Below are 21,000 nucleotides of genomic sequence, written 5' to 3' on the forward strand. Positions count from 1 at the left end.
AGAACAAAGATCAGAGGCACTGTAATTTAGTGCAAGCTTTCTTGGTGCTCCAAGATTAAAATCTAACAATTGTAATAATTAAAAGGCAATTAAAGAATTAGGACTTTCAACTTACAAACAATAACTCACTCCACACTGTCTCCTAAACCTGAGTAAGTCCAGAGAAAATTTCTGGCTTTAACCCAGAGGGGCCACCTTCTAGTTCCTGCATGTTCATCCTGAGAGAACTGCTAAAATCTTAATCTGTGAACGATAAAAACAAAAAACAAACAAACAAACAAAAAAAACCCAAACCTCCCCCACATAGGGAGGTGAGAATCAACTTTATTTCACTGTGCTAAAATGAACAACTTCAATTACTTCATATAGTACAACAAGATGAGAATATGAACCTATAAACAAGACAATATCAAAGAAGTTCTGAAAGAAACAAATTGGCCTAGGGAAGAATAGACATGCCAGGCCCTGGCTCCTCTGGTGTAAGAGGATGAGGAAGGGAAAAAGATGAAGAAAGGAGTTCAGAGGCAGTGGGAGGTTTGAATCAGCATCCATCTGTGGCTCCAGTCAGTGCTCGATTGTTACAGGCTCCACAGCAGCTCACAAGGAGAAGGGGGACCAATGCTGTCACAGGCTGCCTAAGTCACAGTCGGCACACTTGTATTGTATTGTGACAGCCTCCACTGCTGGTATTCTAGTGCGCGCGCGTGTGTGTGTGTGTGTGTGTGTGTGTGTGTGTGTGTGTGTGTGTGTGTACACATGTGAAAGCGAAGAGGACTGTGGGAGTCTTCCTCTACCCCATTCTACCTTCTTCTCTAAGACAGGGGCTGTTAGTAAGCTGGAAGCTCACCATTTCAGCTAGGCTGGATCCAGGATTCTCCCAGGACCGACCTGTCTCCATCACCTCCTGCCAGGGTTATTGGCACATGTAGCCATGCCTCACTTTTATGTGGGTGCTGGGGACTTGAACTCAGGTCATCTTGCTTTCACAGCAAGCACCTCTGCCCACCAAGCCACCTCCCCAGCCACCTCCCCAGCTTTTGAAATGATCCCTCTACTCTGAAATCTGTTTACCTCACTTTCCTTCTCTCGACCCATAATACACCTGCGTTTTGATGAACACCTTGAACATCAAACACAGAAAAACGTGCCTACGATTTCAGCTTCGGGGTGTCTTTAAGAAACCAATATAATAAAGAATTTAGTGAATAAAGGGGTAAAGTGGAGAACAGGAGAAAAGGTAGTTAGACCTAGCAGAATGCAACTGAAAAATTGGGAAATGTTTCTTTCTCAGAAGCCTCATGAAGGGAAATGATGCAGACCTAGGTCCTTATTCTACACAGATCCACACATTTCCCCAAAACACAAATTAAATGCAACGCGTTGATGGCAAAATCAAAAGGGTCCATTAATGATGCATTTTAAATACAATCCATTCCGTTCCCAGAACAGAACCCTGTGGGGCACCTTAAAGGAGATCACAGACAGAAGACGAGGGGACAATGTCAGGTGTGTCTACTGCAGACTGCCAAGGCTTGTCAGGCTTCTATGCGGGCAGCTGCACGAGCCATCCTCTTGCGACGGCAATGAAACACCTCAGTGTTCTGCCTCAAGAATGGAAGCCAGAGAACTAAGGTGGCAGCTTACTTCACGTCCCCGAGGATCTGTTTTCCTTCTAGTCCAAGGCTCATCACTGGGCCTTTCTGTGAATTCATCTGGGCAAGAGGGCCAGGAACACAGAAACGAAGTACAACAGGCTGGAATTTCCTCTGATACTTACTTGACAAACTATACCCCCCAAATTACGTGTAAAAATAGATGCAATAAAAATGGCAACCAGATTTATGTCACTAGCCATATTCCTTATTTGGACACGAATGAATTCCCTTCCAGGCAGTGCACACTGGCCCTTTAAGGGCTTTAAATGTGTTAACAGCAATGACCAGTTTCTTCTCGGAGCATAGCCATTCCGAGTTCATTTGTATACAATTCGGGTGGCTTTACAAAACGAAATACTTTGGTTGCTGTTGTTTCAGCATTAGTAACCACCCATGTCTATGGCCACAGGAACCAGAGCCTGTAATACCCAGGTGTGTGCACATGTGGATACACACCCTCCTGTATCAGGACTCTGCAGCCCGAGGACAACGGGAAGGAACTACCCAGTCAGTACCAGCCCACCTTCCTCTGAGAACATTCAAACCCCGAAGGGCCTCCTCCCAGTATTACACCAACCCAATCCAGTTCAGCTTCTAAGTGGGGACAGAATCCAAGTCTGAGAGTGACTCACCAGCCTGCAGGTCATATGATTAACAAGATGACTCTGACCACAGACTTCTGGGAGAACTTACCCAATTAAAACATTGTTAAACTTTTATTATGATGAAGCACAGTGGTCCCAATAAATTTTAATTGAAAATGCAAATTATGAGCAAAATAATTAATACTAAATTATGTCCCCCTTAATAAGAAAATAGTTTCAACTATTGCCTAAAGTTCCCAATCTTAATTGGCTAATATATTTAAAACATGCCCATGGAAAGAATGCAGAGACTTAACAGGAGACTGAAATAAATGAGTGGATGAATTAAAAACAAGAGCAGGACAGGCAGAAACTAGTAAGCGGAAATAAGCTCTCCCAGAAATGCGCCCCTACACCTAGCTTTCTAGTCCCGATATCCTGAACTTCTCTCTATTGCCCTGAAATGTCTCAGGGCCATGCGGCACTCTTCCATGCTCGCTCCGGATCTACAGGTTTACATTCATTCTCATGCCTAGGCGGCTACGTTTTCACACCATGAGGCCAGTGCGGCCATGTGGATCCCGGCTTTCAGGAATTCTAGGGAACTATCCACGTGGAGAGACTGACTGAAGGTAGCTCAGGAGCAGAACTTCAAGCACACAGTCAGAGCTTTATCTCCCTTGGACAGAGCCAGGCGAGCAAGGTCAGCAGGGTACTCTGCAGCCTCCACCCTAACTCTCATCCTGTTAGAGAACACTCCCAGGATGCCCTGGCTAGAGGCTCCTCCCCGGTCTACCTCAGCCCCTCTTGCTAGTAAGCTTACTCATCAAATGTTTCTGTGACACTCTTTTGTCTAAACTCATCAAACCCAGTCAGTCTTCCCTGATACTCTTGTGAGTGACAAAGTTCTGAGCTTATTAATGGGGAGGCATGCTTCAAATACTGTCGATCAAGGAGCGTTCCAGTTATCTGAACGGAACAAACAAAACAAGCAGGCAGGTGGCACTTTCATTATTTCAACTCTTTCCCCTGAGAACTGAATATAACAAACAGAAGTTCCTAGAAGGAACTGGGAACAGCAGCAAATTCCAACAAGATTTAATTGGGGGAAATTAATTGAACCGTAATTCATTTAAACAAAACCCAAGAGCTGTTCTTTATAATCTCCCTACCTTTTCATTGTTATTACCTGGACTATAATCCAGGCTCTTTATCTCTTCCAGATAACATGACTGACATATTAACGTTATAGAATTGTGATTTTGCTCTTACTTAAGTATTTTAATATGCTTTAATTTTTAATTTAATCACTTTTAACATGTTACATGGTTTTCATTGTTACCCAATCCTAAATTAAGCAACCAGCATTGTCCGTCAGTAATTTATAAGAGGAAACAAAACCCTGGGTTGGCAGTTACACATGCACATTTTCAGCTCCCAAATTCACCAAGAATTCCCACGGATCTTTGCTAACTGTCATTAGTCTTTAGGGACGCAGGACTGCATTGTGCGGGTCAACACTTCCATCTCTTAAAATCGTTAGCAGACAGAAATTATGTCAGTCATGACAAAATCCAGAACAGTCACATTCATTATTTCTTCAAAGGCTTATGATGTTGAGGATATTAATCAGCATCTGAAGATTTTTATTATTGATAAAAACGAAGGCACAGTCTATTTCATGAGACTTTGTTTATTTGTTTGTTTTCTTTGTTTTGTGTAGCCCTGGCTGTCCTGGAACTTGATCTGTAGACCAGGCTAGCCTTAAACTCAGAGATCCACCTGCCTCTGCTTCCTGAGTGCTGGGATTAAACATGGGTGCCACCATGGCCCAGCTGAATTTTTTTTAAAACTAACATATTTATTTTTGTTATAATACAGATTTCTGCAAGAGCAGAAACATCTACCTACATGGTTAACATTCTGTGTGTGTTTGGTGAGTGCTTATCTTCTAACACTAAGTCTTTCTTACCTCCATGGATAATCTGAATTTACATAATCTATGTTAAAATTCCTCTTCATTTAATTTCACATAATAGTTCTTTGGAGATAAAAATTAGAAAACTGAACTATGTAAAAACCATACTGAACTGTTAATAGCATACTGTTTACTTAGGTTAGCAAACCTGTTTGTTTTCAAATAGTCTAGGTACAAAACTAATCAAAATTATGGTAGGCTATCCAAAACAATTTACTTGACCAATGGCTTTTCATAAGGTAGCTCTTATTAATCCAAAACTTTGAATACTTGTGTGATGTGTGTGTATATGTGTGAACAACAGAACCTAGCCACCGCAGCCATCTACCCCAGCCACTCAGCCATCTACCCCAGCCACTCAGCCATCTACCCCAGCCAACACAGCCATCTACCCCAGCCACTCACTCATCTACCCCAGCCACTCAGCCATCTACCCCAGCTACTGCAGCCATCACTTTCTCTAAAGGTCCTCTAAAGGTACCCATTTGTTTAGAAAACAGGCCCATGTGCCAGCTCAGCTAAGTTTTATTACTGAAGCAAAATGAAATCCAATAAATAGTAAAGCTTCTTATCTAAATAAATACAAGAGACGAAACCATACTAAACAGAGGTTTCCACAGAAAACTTCACTACATTAAAATTGTATGGGAATAGATAAGTAAAACCAACTATAAATGAAACACTGCTCCTAAATTATCATGACTGTTAATATCTAAAACCCCACTTATATTGATACTCTACTGGTTTGTGGCTTTGTCTATTTGGTCTTTGGAGTAAATGAAGGTTTTAAGAAGTAAGAAATGTGTGCAAGTCAAGCCTATCTGCTTAATTCTTACACACACTGGAAGAAAAGCACCCAACTGCTTTATTAAGAAAGGCCCAAAAGCTTTACAACACCTTACAGACTGAAGGCTTCTTTTGGCAAGAGAAATCAAGTACAGGACACAGAACACTGTAACGTAACTTCAGCATCAGAAACCCTGCGTGCACTCAGAGCTGGAATTCAATTTTACCAGAAATTCTAGAGAAGGAAACAGCTACAATTCCAACTTCTGGGCTGGAGAGGGACGGCTCAGTAGCTCTGAGCAGGTGCTACTCTTCCAGAGGATCTATACCCATACAGTGGTTTGCAACCCTGTTCTGACCTCTGAGGGCACCATGCTAGTGGTGTACACACACACACACACACACACACACACACACACACACACACACACACACACACACACACACGTAAAACACCTATACACATAAGTTTTTTTTTAAAGATCCCATTTCTCACCAAAAGCAATGACAGTGGATTTAATTTCTCTTGAAAACTGTAGGATCTCTGATGTACAGTGACTTACTTAAGTACTTGGGAAAAAATACACAGATGTATGCCAATTTGCTCATATAATCCTTAATGAGTACTGAAGAGAGCAAAGAGGGAAACAGAGAGAGGGGAAGAGAAAGGGAAAAGAAGAGACAGAGAAAGAGGAAGAGAGAGAGAAAGGAAGAGAGAGAGAGATAAAGACAGAGGAAGAGAGAGGGGGAAGAGAGAAGAAGAGAGAGAGAGAAAGAGGAAGAGAGAGAAAGGGAAAGGGGAGCGAGAGCGAGAGCGCGAGAGAGCGAGAGAGCGAGAGAGCGAGAGAGCGCGAGAGCGAGAGAGAGAGAGAGAGAGAGCGAGAGCGCGCGCGAGAGAGAGAGAGAGAGAGAGAGAGAGAGAGAGAGAGAGCGAGAGAGAGAGAGAGAGAGAGAGAGAGAGAGAGAGAGAGCGCACACTTATTTATCCACCATCTATCCATCTAGCTACCTATTTATTTATAGACAAGGTCTTGCTATGGAACCTAGGCTGGTTTCAAATTTGTGAGCCTCCTGTCTTAGCTTCCTGAGTGCTGCCATTACAAGTACGGGCTACCATGACCAACACAGATATCAATAATTTTAAAGCAGATGATTTTAGAAAAGCTAGCCTCTAAAAATGTTTTTACATGCCTAAAAGGTTTCTGAGAAAGAGCTCCATAGTCTTCCAGTGTTCAGTCCCTGGGACAGGCAGGGTAATAGTGGACATGTCTGGGTTACTGTGCTCAGTATCTGCACTGGGCTCTGAACAAGGGCAGGTAAGTTGACCCAGGTTTTCTTCTTAATTCAGCAACCTCCACTGACCTCTATCTAAAAGTTGTCCCATAAAGGAAGGAGGCTATCAGACTATTTAAAAATAGGGGCTGATGAGTGTGGATACATGAAGAGTTCATTACCAGTTTTGTATAGTTTTTATTATAGTCAATACCTTTTTCAGCTTAATAAGTTTATAGCTTACACTTAATCTATTTGTGAATATATTTGGTTCTTCAATATGACACAATCTTCATAAAATCAAGGCAAATAACTGAGGTTAAACCCATAGTTTTCAATAAACATTTTCTGTGGATTTAATTTCTAGTGAGAGAGCAAAAGTAAAAGCACAGACCCAAGAGCCAGCCTGCCAGGTTTGAATCCCAAGTCCACCGCCTGCTGGTCTTGTGACTAGGCAAATATTTACCCAGTGTCTAGGCTTTGTGTGTAACTAGGGATGACAAGAGGGAATGTTGTGAGAATTAAACTAACCATTGCTTAGAACAAGGATAGACAGTGTTAACTCAAATGTTAACAGGAAGACTTAATTTTCATAGGAAAACTGCTCACCAAGCCCAGATCAGCTGTCCAGTCACTCTTTATTTTGGACCTGGCAAACCCCTGGGTTGTTAAGTCTGTGAACTACAGACCTTTGCCTCTCTACTCACCATTTCCCTATAGATAAACTCTAGATCACTGACAGACAGATTGTAGGCATCAGAGCTTAATGCCTGCGAGGTTGTAGAAAATAAATCCAGACATAATACAGCTCTGTCGCCCTGTCACCTTCTGTCTACTGTTATCTTCCTGTGTGTGTGCCTGCCTGCCTGCCTGCCTCCCCATGTGTGTGTCTGAGTGTGTGTGTGTGAGTGTGTGTATTACAGTTTAGAGTACTAACTCGGGACTGGGCCTGCGCTATCTTTCATTTTATCTGGAATTTTTCTCTACACTGCACATGGACTTCATGTTGTGCTTCTTCCATAGTAACATGTTACTTAACGTGTTAGAAATGAAAGGATGCCCGTATTTACATGAAGGGAAAGCACACACACATACTCCATACCTGTATTTATGGATGATGGCGTTGAACAGTTTCCCATCTCTCCAGCAGGTAGTGAAATTTTCACACCGTACCCCGGCATAACCTTCTGTTGCCTGCTGTGTCCACAGCAGCAACCTCTCTTTCGCAGACATGTCCTCGGACTCTCCAGTTACATGGATGTCAGATATCTAAATATAACAGAAGCATTGAACCATTAGGAAGGAAGCAAGCTGAGAGAGCACAAGTCTACTATGTGCCAAGTAGTTACATCCGATTTTCCATAATCCCTGTAACTCTTCTTTTTATACTAAATATATTTCTCCTGTTTTATAGAGGAAAATTGAATTTCAAACAGGCTTTCAGATTGACTTGTCTGTATCCAACTTAAGAGCATCTAACATATTTTTTTTAATGTAAAACACACTAATTTTACAATCTTAAAAAGATAAACAACAATAAAACCCTGACAGGCAAAGGGATCCAGACCACTCCAAATTTAGGCAGCACAATGAATTGGTATTGTACAAGAAACAAGTAAAACAGAATTCACAGAAGTCTTCATGGAACAGCACGCTGACACACAAAATACATAAAATACTGTTTGGGCTTTTATTCTTCTTGTACTTGTAATAAATTATTGACCTTCTGTTTAATGCATTTGCTTTAGTAAGCTTTCTCTGTTTAGCAGAAGTCAGACAACTACACACGTGCTGTTACTGTACCCGGAGAGTTAGAGTTCTCATCTCAAATCAACAACTTGCTTTTTACCCACTCTTCTATATAGTTGTTCCTGGAAACAGTAACTTTTGAGTGGTTCATTTTAGTCAACACAGAATATTTTACAAGCATGATTTATATAAGATGAAACTTATATATATATGTGTGTGTGTGTGTGTATGTGTGTGTGTGTGTGTGTGTGTGTGTGTGTGTGTTTGTACTGTTTAAATTTATTTAGTGGGGACACCACAAACTAGGTGGTCCATGTGACACAACACGCTGTGGTGACCCTCATGCTCACCCCACTGACACTGCCTTGCAGATCTGTTTGCATGCCAGGAGTGGCAGTGCGAACCTGCTTGTGTATTATACCAAAACTCAGCAACATTAAAAAGTCTACATTCTTTGCTAATGAGGCCTCTTAAAGCAACTTAAGTGCATTTTTTTTCCAGATGAAAACAGATGAGAAGTAAAAGCTATAAATTACTCTATGCAGAATTTGATCCAACAAGTATTCCATGTCAAGAATAAGAGAACAGGGGCTGGAGAGATGGCTCAGCGGTTAAGAGCACTGGCTGTTCTTCCAAGGGTCCTGAGTTCAATTCCCAGCAACCACATGGTGGCTCACAACCATCTATAATGAGATCTGGTTCCCTCTTCTGGCCTGCAGGCATACACGCAGGCAGAACATTATATACACAATAAATAAATAAATCTTTAAAAAAAAAAAAAAAAGAATAAGAGAACAGTGCCCTCTCTCATTTTTAACTATATTTTGTAACATTTTTGGCTAACAGTCTATAAATGTTTTATGACTTCCTGTTCAGTTTTAGTAGAATTTTCATGTGTATTTTATTTGTTTGTACAGTTCTGAGAACTCCTTCCATTGAATGACAGAAAAGAACATGGATCTCCATGGTGTGCACTGTCCCAAGAGCAACTCTTCCATCTGGATCCTTCTTGGCCTGATGCTAACTATAAAGGGTGCAAAGTGACTTCACCAGGGTCTCCTCAGTAGTTCCACAGCTGGGATGAACATTAATATATAACTGTTTCCTCCATCAGCAATGTTTGAAACCAAGAAATGATGAAGAGTAAGCAAGCCAGGACCTGGAAGAGATCTGCAAATAAGGAGGTGTGTGTGTGTGTGTGTGTGTGTGTGTGTGTGTGTGTGTGTGTGTGTAAGTATAAGGAGAGAGGGGGAGGTCACAAATTGTTGTGGGATATTTGTACACCGTGTGAAAATGTTGCCGTTATTAGTATAATAAAAAGTTGAACAGCCAATAGTTAGAGAGGAAGTCTAGGTGGGATTTCTGGGGAGAGAAAGGAAGAGGAGGAGAAATCTAGGCACGCAGGAGAAGCCAGGAGACATGGAGAGGAAACAGGAGGTGCAAGATGGAAGAGAGGTAATGCCATGTGACAGAACATAGATTAATATAAATGGGTTAATTTAAGTTATAAGAGCTAGTTAGGAACAAGCCTAAGCTATAGGCCGAGCTTTCATAATTAACAAAAAGTCTCTGTGTCATTATTTGGGCGATGGCTGGTGGGACTGAAAAAGACTCGTCACAACAACCTCCCCACCCCCCTGCAACAGAGACAAAGGCGCAGACCACAGCAATGAGATCTGCTTCTGGTCTGAGAGCCATCTTCTTTATTTATAAAATGAGGAGGTAGGAGGCTGTTGAGAAGGTTTAAGGCCTCTTTCTACCTAAAATCTCCCTAAGACACTATAAACACAACAAAGAACTCAGAGGTCAAATACAGAGTCAAACAACTGAAATAGGAGAACGGGACAGTGCCAGACTCAAACAGGAAGTCCCTTGTTCTTCCAAGTGACCACAAGAGCCGGGACATGGCCACGCCAAAGACCTGAAGCAGAAAGGCTGAGCACAAACCCTCTTCCCAGGCTGGCAGATGCTACCATATCTGCTGGTGCAGATGGAAGGCAGGGCTCACTCCCTCTTCACCTAGGGTCCTACAGAGGCAGTCAGTGCTCGGTGGAGCTCCAAGCTGAGCAAGTCAGAAACACTGGCCTTAAAATGTCTTGGATTTGGAAGAGAAGCACTGTCTCCATTTTAATCATCTTTCCTAGGAATCTGTGAAGATCTCCACAGCCTGGGAAAGAATTATGTGCATGGACATATCACATAACATACAGAAGACTTTTGTTTTTATTTTTCCATGTGGAAAACAACTACTGCTCTTTTCTACTTAACTACTTCCAAGCATGTTGAGACATAGTTCTGTTAGATGACTAAGTGACACTGCCCACACAAATTTGCTTCTTCATGATTACGAACTCAAATCATGTAGCTGCTTAAGTATGTTCCCTCCCTGGTAACATTATGAGAGTTATTACACTGCGTACGAGAATTCCAAATTAGCATGGTGTGATCATATCGTGCACACAGGAAATACACAGTCAGTGTCGGCTGGATATTTTATTCAGCATTAACATGGCTTATTAACATTTGGCACACAGGAAATACACCTTGAATATATTTTATTTGTCATGTTATTCCTTTTTACAAAGAAAGGGAGAAGCAAAAACCTGCACTTCATATTTTTTCCCAGTTCTTGATGTATAGAGGATTATTTCTGCTGTCTCTAGCTGATTCCAGAATATTCTGGGTCAGTCTGGTTACAAGAATAGTTGTCCATTAACTAGGAAAGACAGCACACTTCAGTGATGAGGTGCCAGTGTAACAGGTGGGAGTGCTGGTCTACCTGAGAGGTGCTGAGCATGAGTTCACAGATCCGCGACAGTTACAGAGGAAAACAAGGTCTGGTTATTAAATCACTTCCAACACATGAACTCCAGATTGCCACTCACACACATACTAGTTCAGACTATCACACACATACACACTATTTTTTTAAACTTTGATTAAAAACATGCACATTTAATTATGTCATGAGCCACGGTTTCCATCGAAGACTAGCACACCGGCTTATTTCCTGCTCCTCTGGCCACTGGCAGTGAACTGATCCCCCAGTTGCTGAGCATTTCCACCTGTGCTGTGTGTTCGCCTCACTTCTCCTACTCTGCCTCCCACAGCTCCAGACTTACCAGAAATCACATCCCATGAGAAACAACATCCGTTAAGGACCTTGCATCACTCCTCACTTTCGAGTTTCAGGTCTCCCCCACTGAAATAACTCAGCTTCAGCAAAGTCCACTAGGCCTGCAAGTATGTTTTCCTAACCAATGCCTATGGGTACAAAGACCTCAGCTTTTCACATTATAGGACACTTCTCAAAAATGACGTACACGCAACTGTTGTACACTTGAGCATGTCCACAAGCCCAACCCTCGGCTCCACCTACTACAGAAAACTCACAGTCCTTTCTTTTCGCTCAAATTCAGCATCCTTGGTATCAGCTTGAAACAAGTCATGCCTGCCTATCTCAGAAAATAATTTCTGGCGTACACTCTCCCACTGAGCTCCACCCCCACCCTGGGATGCTACCGCCCTTAACCACTGCGATGCACATCCCAACATTTAAAGTTCAGTGTGCGTGACACTGAATTTCTCTTGCCCCTCCATGTACTCCTGTGTGCATTCTTACCGCAGAGAAGGGCCTCATCATCTGCCCAGTCGCCCCACATCAAAAACTCTGCCATCCATGCTGCATCTCCAACCTCTACACCCTCGTGCATGGATTCTCCCCCACCTCTAATCCTGACCCTACGGAACTCTCACACCATGAGCAATGAACAAGAACTGCAACGTCTCTTCAGCTCAGTACCACAGAGCCATGCACTCCCAGTTCTCACACGGGGAAATGAGTGAGGAAGGTCCTTGTGCTCACAGATAAAAGCACCAGAGGAACCAATGATGCTAAACACACAGGGCTGTCCCTTCAAAGGGAGGGAGTGTGTGACCTGTTCCCTGCTCCAGTCTCACTTCCGATGTGAAACACTGTTCAGGTGGCCTTCCGGTGATCTTGGCCAGAGCAAAACTTCCACCATCTTCCAGAATGGAATATCCCTGTTGATGGAAATCTGAGGGTACGAGGTGTCAGGTCTTCATACGTTGCTCAAAAATGTCTTATTCACCAGTAACACCAGGCCTTAACACAAGGAAATGTTCCTTAACTTTTCAACTCAGCAAATTCTCTGAGCTGTTATCGCTTTTCTGCTTCAACTGTGAAAGTTCAGACGTTAATCACAGATTCTACTCAAATTCATTATCACTATAAGATCTAATTAGTTCCACTCACACACCAAATTTTAACCCATTAAGTATATTCCTATTGAAACATCTTGTGGTTAATTTGAATGTCACTGGTCCCCATAAGCTCATAGGGAGTGGCACAACTGGGGTGTGTGGCCTTGTTGAAGTAGGTGTGGCCTTGTTGAAGTAGGTGTGGCCTTGTTGAAGGAAGTATCTCACTGTGGGGCCAGGCTCTGAGGTCTCTTATGCTTAAACTTCGCTCAGTGTCACAGTCCATTTCCTGTTGCCTTCTGATCAAGATGTAGCCAGCACCATGTCTGCCTGCTCCCTGCCTGTTCCATGATGATAATGGATTAAACCTCTGAAACTGTAAGCCACCACCTCCATGAAATGTGTTCCTTTATAAGAGTTGCCATGCTCATGGCGTCTCTTCACAGCAATAGAAACCCTAACCAAGATACATCCCAACCACTGTGTGCACTTTGCTGTTCACACATGGATGATCAGGACAAATCCCAACATCACAGAATGAACGGGGAAGTGCTACCTGCTCCTCACGGAGTGAACCTATCCCAGGGCAGAGTCGTGGCCCAGCAGAGTGGGCAGGAGCAACTGCCATCCCCACCACACTACATGTACCCCTTCTCCAGGACACACGATCCGAAGTTGGAAAGAAGATCTTCAGGAGATCTCCATCAAATACAAACGCTTTCTGGAGCCCCAACAAATGCTGGGTTATGAAGACCACACCACACCCAGTTACTAAAATGCCCACAGATTAGTTAACAGCCGTCCAACTACACTGAGGCTTTGCCCTCCCTGCGTGAGCGCTGCAGCTTATCCTCTTTGTTTTTTGTTTTGTGGGGCGGGGTCTCACTGTGTAGACCAGACTTGTCTTGAACTCACAGAGATCTTCCCGTCTTTGTCTCCAAACTGCTGTGGTCAGAGATGTGCGCCACCATGCCTGGCTTAGTGTACTCTTTCTTCTACATCCACAGTTAGCCTCTGCTGAACTTTCTGGAATCGAGTGATGCCCCTGATTTCTCTGCGGATGAAACCGCACGAACGCATCTGGCTATCGCACCACCCCCTCCTTCTCTCCAGGTTTGTGAGTGACGTCTACCTTTAGAACGTTCTCTCCCCATCTGCCTACCACAGACCCAGCAGGTACTCAGTAGATGACTACTGAGTGAGAAGGCATGGATGGAGAGGGTGGAGACCAGGTGTGCATCAGAAACACTGCGTGCTGCCCTTCCGACCTCTGCAAGCCTTGCCATTGTAGGAAACTGGGTGAGTGTAGTCAGCACTGCTTTCCAGGAGAAGCAGACAGACTGACCACTGCCCTGCAGGGAACAGTACCAAGCAGAACTTCACCTTCACCATTGAACTTCTTTAAAAACAAACCAAACCAAAACAAAACAGTCCCAAACTTGACAGGACATAACTTGGAAATGAAAGAAACCCCACTAACATATCTGGGTTCTCGGATTTCATGGACAGTTGATTGCTCAATGGCCCATTTGCTGGGAAATGAGTAACAACAGTGTCAGTGTGCAGTCAACGGGATCTGGAAGTGAGAAAGGGCTCTGAGCAGAGCCAACACCAGCAGACAACTGGGAAAGAGGGACACTCTATTTTTACAGATGCTGTCACCATCATGGCATGCACACAGCACAACTGATTCCAAAACTCCCAACACTCCCTGAAAATTTATTCACATTCATTTAACTTGGCTGTGGTATGGGAGAGTGAGCTCCAGACCACATGCATGTTATACAAGCATTCTGACACAGAGGTCTATCCTAGCCTCAGATATACACATTGAAAACATATGTGCATTTAATATTCCACACAAAAAAATCCCAGTTTTTATTTTTAATATTTAAAAATAATTATGTCATTTCAAAAGGTTTATCAAATTGATAATTACTAATGTGTACAAAAAGTAGAAAAGCCAACCTAAGCTATTTCTTGTAGGTGAGGCTATAAATAAAAAGATCAAGGAATCACAGAATTCGAACTGACAGAGCAAAGACACTTGGGGAAATGCCATCCCTTTAGTGGCCCCCAACAAACTGAAAGTAAAAGAAGACACTGTGCCCAGGGTCTAACATCTTGCTTACATCTAGGTTCCCTAAACTCTAGCTCAGGGTTTCTGAGAGTGAAATTCCTCCCTCATGTTTAGAAAAACAGATTATCACTGTAACAGATGAATTTGTTTTCCTCAGCAGCCACAGTGCATGCCACTAACTCAACTGCTTTAACTAGCTTCACCTTCCAGTATCGACAGATACCAGGCCCCTGTTGGGGAAATGACTGCTTCACAGCCACCAGCCTATAGGGCCATCCCTTTGCTCCACCTCAACATCCACTGCAAACCTCTCCTTCAGGGGAGAGTGTCCGCTTCAACAGGGACGGTGGGGCTAATACACAGAAAATCACTGAGGTACCAACACACATTGGCTCTCTCCCATAAATAGGAGACAGAGGGCTCATTTGAAAAAACAGCATCCAGTAAACTGGGTGTGGTGATATGTGATGACTCAGGAGGCTGAGGCAGGAAGATCACTTGAGTCCAGAAAGCCAAGGCCAACTTGGAAAACATTCCAAGAGATTTCATCTTAAATAAGTTGTTCCAAAAGACAAATGAACACGTTGTTACCCTCCCTCACTGGCAGTCTTCCTCCCCACACACCTGCCTCTGGGGTTGTTTTCTTTCTCTCATAGCCTAGGGACTTCATGCCTTTGAAGGGAGTCCTACCAAGTTGTAAATAAACAAAGGCAACCTCAAGAACCACTTTCTCCCAGGAGATTTCTATTTGAGTAAGTTGCAGCTTAGGCTAACTCTGGGGTTTGAAGGTGAAAACCCACTGATCTATGAAGAAAGAAGTGAGAAGATGGGAAATGAGGAGGAGGGGAGGACACAGCATCCTTCCTCTGTTATGTAAAGCGCTTCACAACTACAGGACAGCAGGAAATGTCTTCTGGAAACTCAGAGCTCTTTGCTTCACAGGATGGTTAGAAGCCCCCACCCCCCAACCCCCATCCACAGGAAAAGACAACAAACGGGTAAAGGTCATGACACACTTTGCATCCAGTCTACTTCTCCTACTTCACCTCATTAAATACAAGGTCGCACACCCATTTTAGAGATGTGGATAATAAAACCCTTAAGTTTTCTGACTGAAGGTCTCTTGTGTGTTCTTTATTCTACCACACCTGCAGGAATTCTACAATTTCCTAAGAGTTTTAGCCAACGATGAACCATCTCATTCTGCTAATACAGGGCCTCACATCTGAGCCAGATGGCGAGGTGGGAGCGACAGCTAGTTAGAGCATCACCTACACAGAACACAAAGTCCTTAACCCCTTAGACGGTTTTTACTGACTAGTCGCGTGTCATTTCGACATGAGCTAGAGCTATCTGGGAAAAGGACGGCCAGTTGAGAAAATGCTCCTGACTGTCCCGTGGGCAAGGTTGTGGGGGCATTTTCTTGATTGAAAATGGATGCGGGAGAGCTGAGCTCACTGTGGGTGGTGCAGTCCCTGGACTGCTCGTCCTATAAGAAATCAGGATAAGAAAGCCAGTAAGCAGTGTTCCTCCGGGCTTCTGCTTCCACGTTCCTGACCTGACTTCCCTGATGATGAACTGTGAGGCAGATGTGTTAAATCAAATAGACCCTTTCCTCTCCAGGCTGCTCACCGTCATCATGTTTTACCACAGAAACAGAAGAAACCCCAAGACAGGGTTAGATGGGAAAATGCTATCAAACAAAAATTACATTTCTTAGCATGCTGTATCAGAATAAAACATTCCATGTGAGAATTTAGGCAGTATTAAGAAGGGAAGCCACCGCCGGAGGAGAATGAGCACAGGACGGTTCTTCTAACCCAGGAAGTTCTTCACCCAGGTACGAACCACCTGTTTCTCACCTAGGCCACAGCTGCAGAGGCGGGCAGCATGCCGCCTGTCTCACCCTTCCCACCCAGTGGGTTCCTTCTCTGGACATCAGTTTCCTTCCGTATAAATGCGGAAACAGCAGCACCTCACAGAGGCCTCAGGACACGAGGTGCTCCAGGGTAAACTGAGGTCAGAGTACAAGGGGAAGTGGCACTTAAACTCCGATTTACACCACTGCCGTTGGGCAGAATCTGATCCCACACTGAATCGTCAACACATGCACATAGTCTCGAGTTAAGATGTTGCTTCTAAAGACATTTCTTTCAGAAAGAATTTGACTATTTTGGCAGAAATAAATGTAATCAACACATTTTTAGTGGCTGCTTCCAAGTTAAAAAAAAAAAGTGTTAGAATGCTCTACAAACTATTTTAAGTGAAAATGTTGCTCACACATCATGAAACTGTAACAATTACAAACCGCCTACATGAAAGAAAAGACCGAATGAAAGACACAAGTGATTTAAACATTGGCCAAAAAAAAAAAAAAAAAAAAAAAAAAAAAAAAAAAAAAAAAAAAAACAGGCTAAGGTCGTAAGTCAAAAAAGAAAACCTGCGAAGAATAAAGTGCGAAAGCTAAACTGAAAACCACTTCAGGCAATTCCCTCATTTTTGCTCAAACATAACAACTACCCATTTCTCTGGTAGAAGAAAGAGAGGATTTCAGGCTTTTATAGGTTCTCCATCGAGTTTAAAAACTGGAACACTGCAAAGCTGATCGGGGTCCAAATTCTATTACATTTTCATTAATTAGATAACTATAGTCAGTCAAAAATCAATAAACACACTATCATTAAAAAGAGATAAAATGGTTCGGAAAGAAACAAATTACTCAGCTATAGAACAGATGACCTTTAGCTTCGGGATGCAGAGTTACCCTATCACAGGCCAGAAGATAGACACTCTGAGTTCCTAACAGTCCTATGAATTCTAAAGAAACAAATTACTCAGCTATAGAACAGATGACCTTTAGCTTCGGGATACAGAGTTACTCTATCACAGGCCAGAAGACAGACACTCTGAGTTCCTAACAGTCCTATGAATTCTGAAGCATAAAGAAAAATAACAAATGCCCTTCAGTGTGACTGATGCTACCGTGTCCCTCTCACACTCTGGGGTGGCTCCAAATTGTTTTTAAAGCACGAAACATAAAAGTCAATGTGCTAATAGACTCTCTCTTCATTTATCTGGAGACCACTAGTGTCTCTACAACGGCCACTTCTCACTTTTCATCCTTCCTTCAATGATGACTCACTAAAGTCTGTCCCACTGACTGGCAATCCGTCAGTGACAGAAAGGCACACGGAAGTATTACTTTCATTAGTTAGTACATCTGGCTTGTGGGAAGGAGGTTCAACCCCACCGCCATCCAGAAGCCTGCGTTTCGAGGACTTAGGCTAATACCCTGGTCCCCATTTGTGGCATACAATGGGCTGTAACATGCTGAAAGAGTGTTCTACTCAACTCAGTGTCTTTTTTTTTTTTTTTTTTTTTTTTTTTGGTTTTTTCGAGACAGGGTTTCTCTGTGTAGCTTTGCGCCTTTCCTGGAACTCACTTGGTAGCCCAGGCTGGCCTCGAACTCACAAAGATCCGCCTGCTTCTGCCTCCCGAGTGCTGGGATTAAAGGCGTGCGCCACCACCGCCCGGCAGTGTCTTTTTTTAATCCAACATACAATACATAGTAACTGTTGGATAAAGGAAGGAAGTGGGGGGAAAATCATTGAAAATCAATGTGTACATTTACACACGAGAATTCACAGACATGTAAAACTGGAAAAGGCGTGGGCAGGAAAAGGAGGCATGTATCAGGCAAACAGCTCAGCTTGGACAACTTCAGGTCAAAGTGAAATTCTCATATGTGCTAGTCAAGTGAGTTGAGCAACCCTCCTGAGCCTCACCATAACCACCTCACAGGTGTCCTCTGAAAATGAGTGTTGTGGGGGAAGTGCCTAGCATATGGCAGGACCCAAAGAATGACATTATGATTAATAGAACCATGATCTGCTCCAATAGCGTCTGAAAGAATATGAAATTACAGAACTGATAATGCCTAAGTCATAATATTTTCATTCTGATGACTGTAAGAACTCAGACCTTCACACACACACACACACACACACACACACACACACACACACACACACACCTTGATTTGCTGCTCTGACCACTAGAATCTACTGTAGAGTACAGCTATCCTCATTTATTATATGAGAATCACTGAAAATGACATACAGGCATCAATATTTTCAAAATCTTCCCAGATTCCTCTAACATATGATTAGGTTAGGGAATCCAAGGTCCATAAATAGAAAAGTCAACTTTCTTATTGGCATCCACCTAACAAGACTGGGAGGAAGTGGGATTTGTGAAATTGAAGAAAGAAGAATGTTGTGGGAAGGGCTAAGGGGTGAAGGTAGAGGCCATGCCACAGGCTACAGACACGAGTGTGCACAGCAGGTACCGTGCCACGGGCTGCAGGACACATGAGTGTGCCCAGCAGGTACCGTGCCATGGGATACAGACACATGAGTGTGCACAGCAGAGTCCCTCAAAAAGCAGACACAGAGACAACCTGTCCACAAGGACTACCTACGCGTTCCTTCTTGTATTCATCATCCCCACCCTTCATAGACGATCTTATTTGCGTCAGCCCTTGCTCTCGTCTCTTGGAGCAGTTTTCTTCAGTCGTTTTGCTTTAAATTAAAGAACTGTGGTCTCACTATGCTGCCCAGCATAAAGGACAGTGGCTACTCATGGACACGACATGAGTTCTGATCAGCTCCATTTCTGTACTGGGCTGGCTTATTGCTCCCTATGCCACGCAGTCCACATCCGCATTTGGGCATGGTGGACTATTTCCTGGAATTCCTGAGCTCAAGCAGAGCTCCTGTCCCAGCCAAGTAAGCACTTAGGGCTATAGACTGGCAACCATGCCCAGGCAGAACTTCTCTGACAATGAGATGTAACAGATACCATGCTACTGTCTAAATCAGCTAGTTATAATAACTGTATTATCTTAGAACACATTGAGTGATAGAACTACTAATGAGCTTTCTTTTCTTCATTCTGTATGAGAACCACCTATTTTCACTATTTCATATCATTGCTGGGGGGTGATACAAAGCCACAGCATGTCCTAAAGCATTTTCCAATTTAGCAGCATCATACAAATCTGTTACCCACCCACCTCCTTTCAAATCCACCCTCTTGTCCCAATACATGTGTGTATGCTTATGAGACATACTCATCAGGCATGTATGGAAGGGGAGCCCTTAGGCTGGACTGCCTCTTAGCATATTACTGCAAGGATTTAAAGGAGAGGTAGGCTGGTCATCTGCACAGAGTATGACCAATGTCACAAGACCAAGGGAGTTCAAATCAGGTTAAGAGGAGCTCCAAGAATTGTACCATATTCTACTTCAAAGCTACTTCAAAAGCCCTCAAGGCCAACCCTGCATACAACAGGAGTAAGGAGACAAACACCAAGAATGACTTGAGGCAGATAAACAACGGTTATGTGACTAACAAGCTATTTCTAAGGGGAAAAAAAATACTAGTAAAGGGGTTGGGGCCTGTCACCTACATCTAATTATCCATGAAAAGTGGAGTCCACTGTGACACAGAGTTCGAGAGATCGTTCTAATCAAACACATTTAAGCAAACTGAGGCGGGAAAACACCTGTAACGATACAGGAAGAAGGACCCCAGACCACAGCCGAGCTGCTGGCTCTCTTTCTGTATCACAAACTAAGCTGCTCGGATAAAAACCTAGCTGCCTCCTTCTCCTCTGATCCACAAGACACTACACTTAGTTACACACCGCCGTAGCACAAGCACTCAACAAACCTAAGCGGCAGGCTGATGACTTACTTCCACATGTATTTTCCAACAAAACTTTTAAAAAACGCATTTGATGTAACAGATCACAATATACTTGGCATGAAGATAACAAAAAAGGCTTATGTACACTTAAAGAAATAGGTTTTAATGGTTTTCAATGACGAAAAGAACCAATAACAAAACACATAGAGCTTACTTGAAGCCAAATTATGGGGGAAATAAATCTAAGACACTAAACCAAGCTAAATTCCTAAGCACAGGGTGGCTGATTTGCTTTCTTCTGCACTGGCCTTTATGCCAGATCTACACAGATAATGCCACAACTGGATGCTTTCTTTATAAATGCAACCGCTGCAAAATATAAACAGACCTTCATGAAGCAAACATTGCTTGGCAAGGTCTGTGGTGAACATAAACAGGAACTCAGCCACCAAGGTCAACGATGACTATGCACACCAACCCTAGTACAACTCCTTTCTGCCACTGTGCCCGGATCTAAACCAATGACACAATGACCCGCGCGTGAAGTCAGGCATCACGAATACCACTTGCATTTGGATGTTTTGGGGTAAAAGATAAAGTTAGGAAAAATTTACAGAAAAAAAAAAAAATCAACCCTGCATCAGTAGCACGGAGAAGACATTTAGGTAATGAACTTCCCAGGGAAATAAGTCACACTGATTCAATTACATTTGAAAGACAAGTAATTTGTCCAAAGCTAAATATCAATGTTAGGGGAAAAGATGTCAGCTTCCTGGAAACCTGGGTCATTCATATCCCAGTCCCAATGACATGCTGCCCTAACAATTTCTGACGTCCAAACAGGGCCATGAAATTTGGGTAAGTTGGTGTTGGGGATTGAGCTGAAAGGTAGAACACTTGCCTAGCAAGCGCAAAGCTCTGGGCTCGGTCCTCAGCTGGGGGTGGGGGGGAGCGGCGGGAGGATTT

At 43.2% G+C, this 21,000-nt stretch overlaps 1 protein-coding gene across 21 annotated transcripts in view; it reads right to left on the reverse strand.

The window, feature by feature from the left end:
* Positions 1 to 21,000, reverse strand: part of Dst (dystonin) — a 436,213-nt gene that overhangs the window by 179,322 nt on the left and 235,891 nt on the right. For all 21 annotated transcript variants that reach the window (XM_037199850.1, XM_037199849.1, XM_028865355.2 and 18 more), the window contains one exon: positions 7,378 to 7,544. In XM_037199850.1, the coding sequence (XP_037055745.1) occupies positions 7,378 to 7,544 (167 nt within the window). The remainder of the gene's footprint in view (positions 1 to 7,377; positions 7,545 to 21,000) is intronic.

This window comes from Peromyscus leucopus, chromosome 16_21 (genome assembly GCF_004664715.2).
Source record: "Peromyscus leucopus breed LL Stock chromosome 16_21, UCI_PerLeu_2.1, whole genome shotgun sequence".
Lineage (NCBI taxonomy): Eukaryota > Metazoa > Chordata > Mammalia > Rodentia > Cricetidae > Peromyscus > Peromyscus leucopus.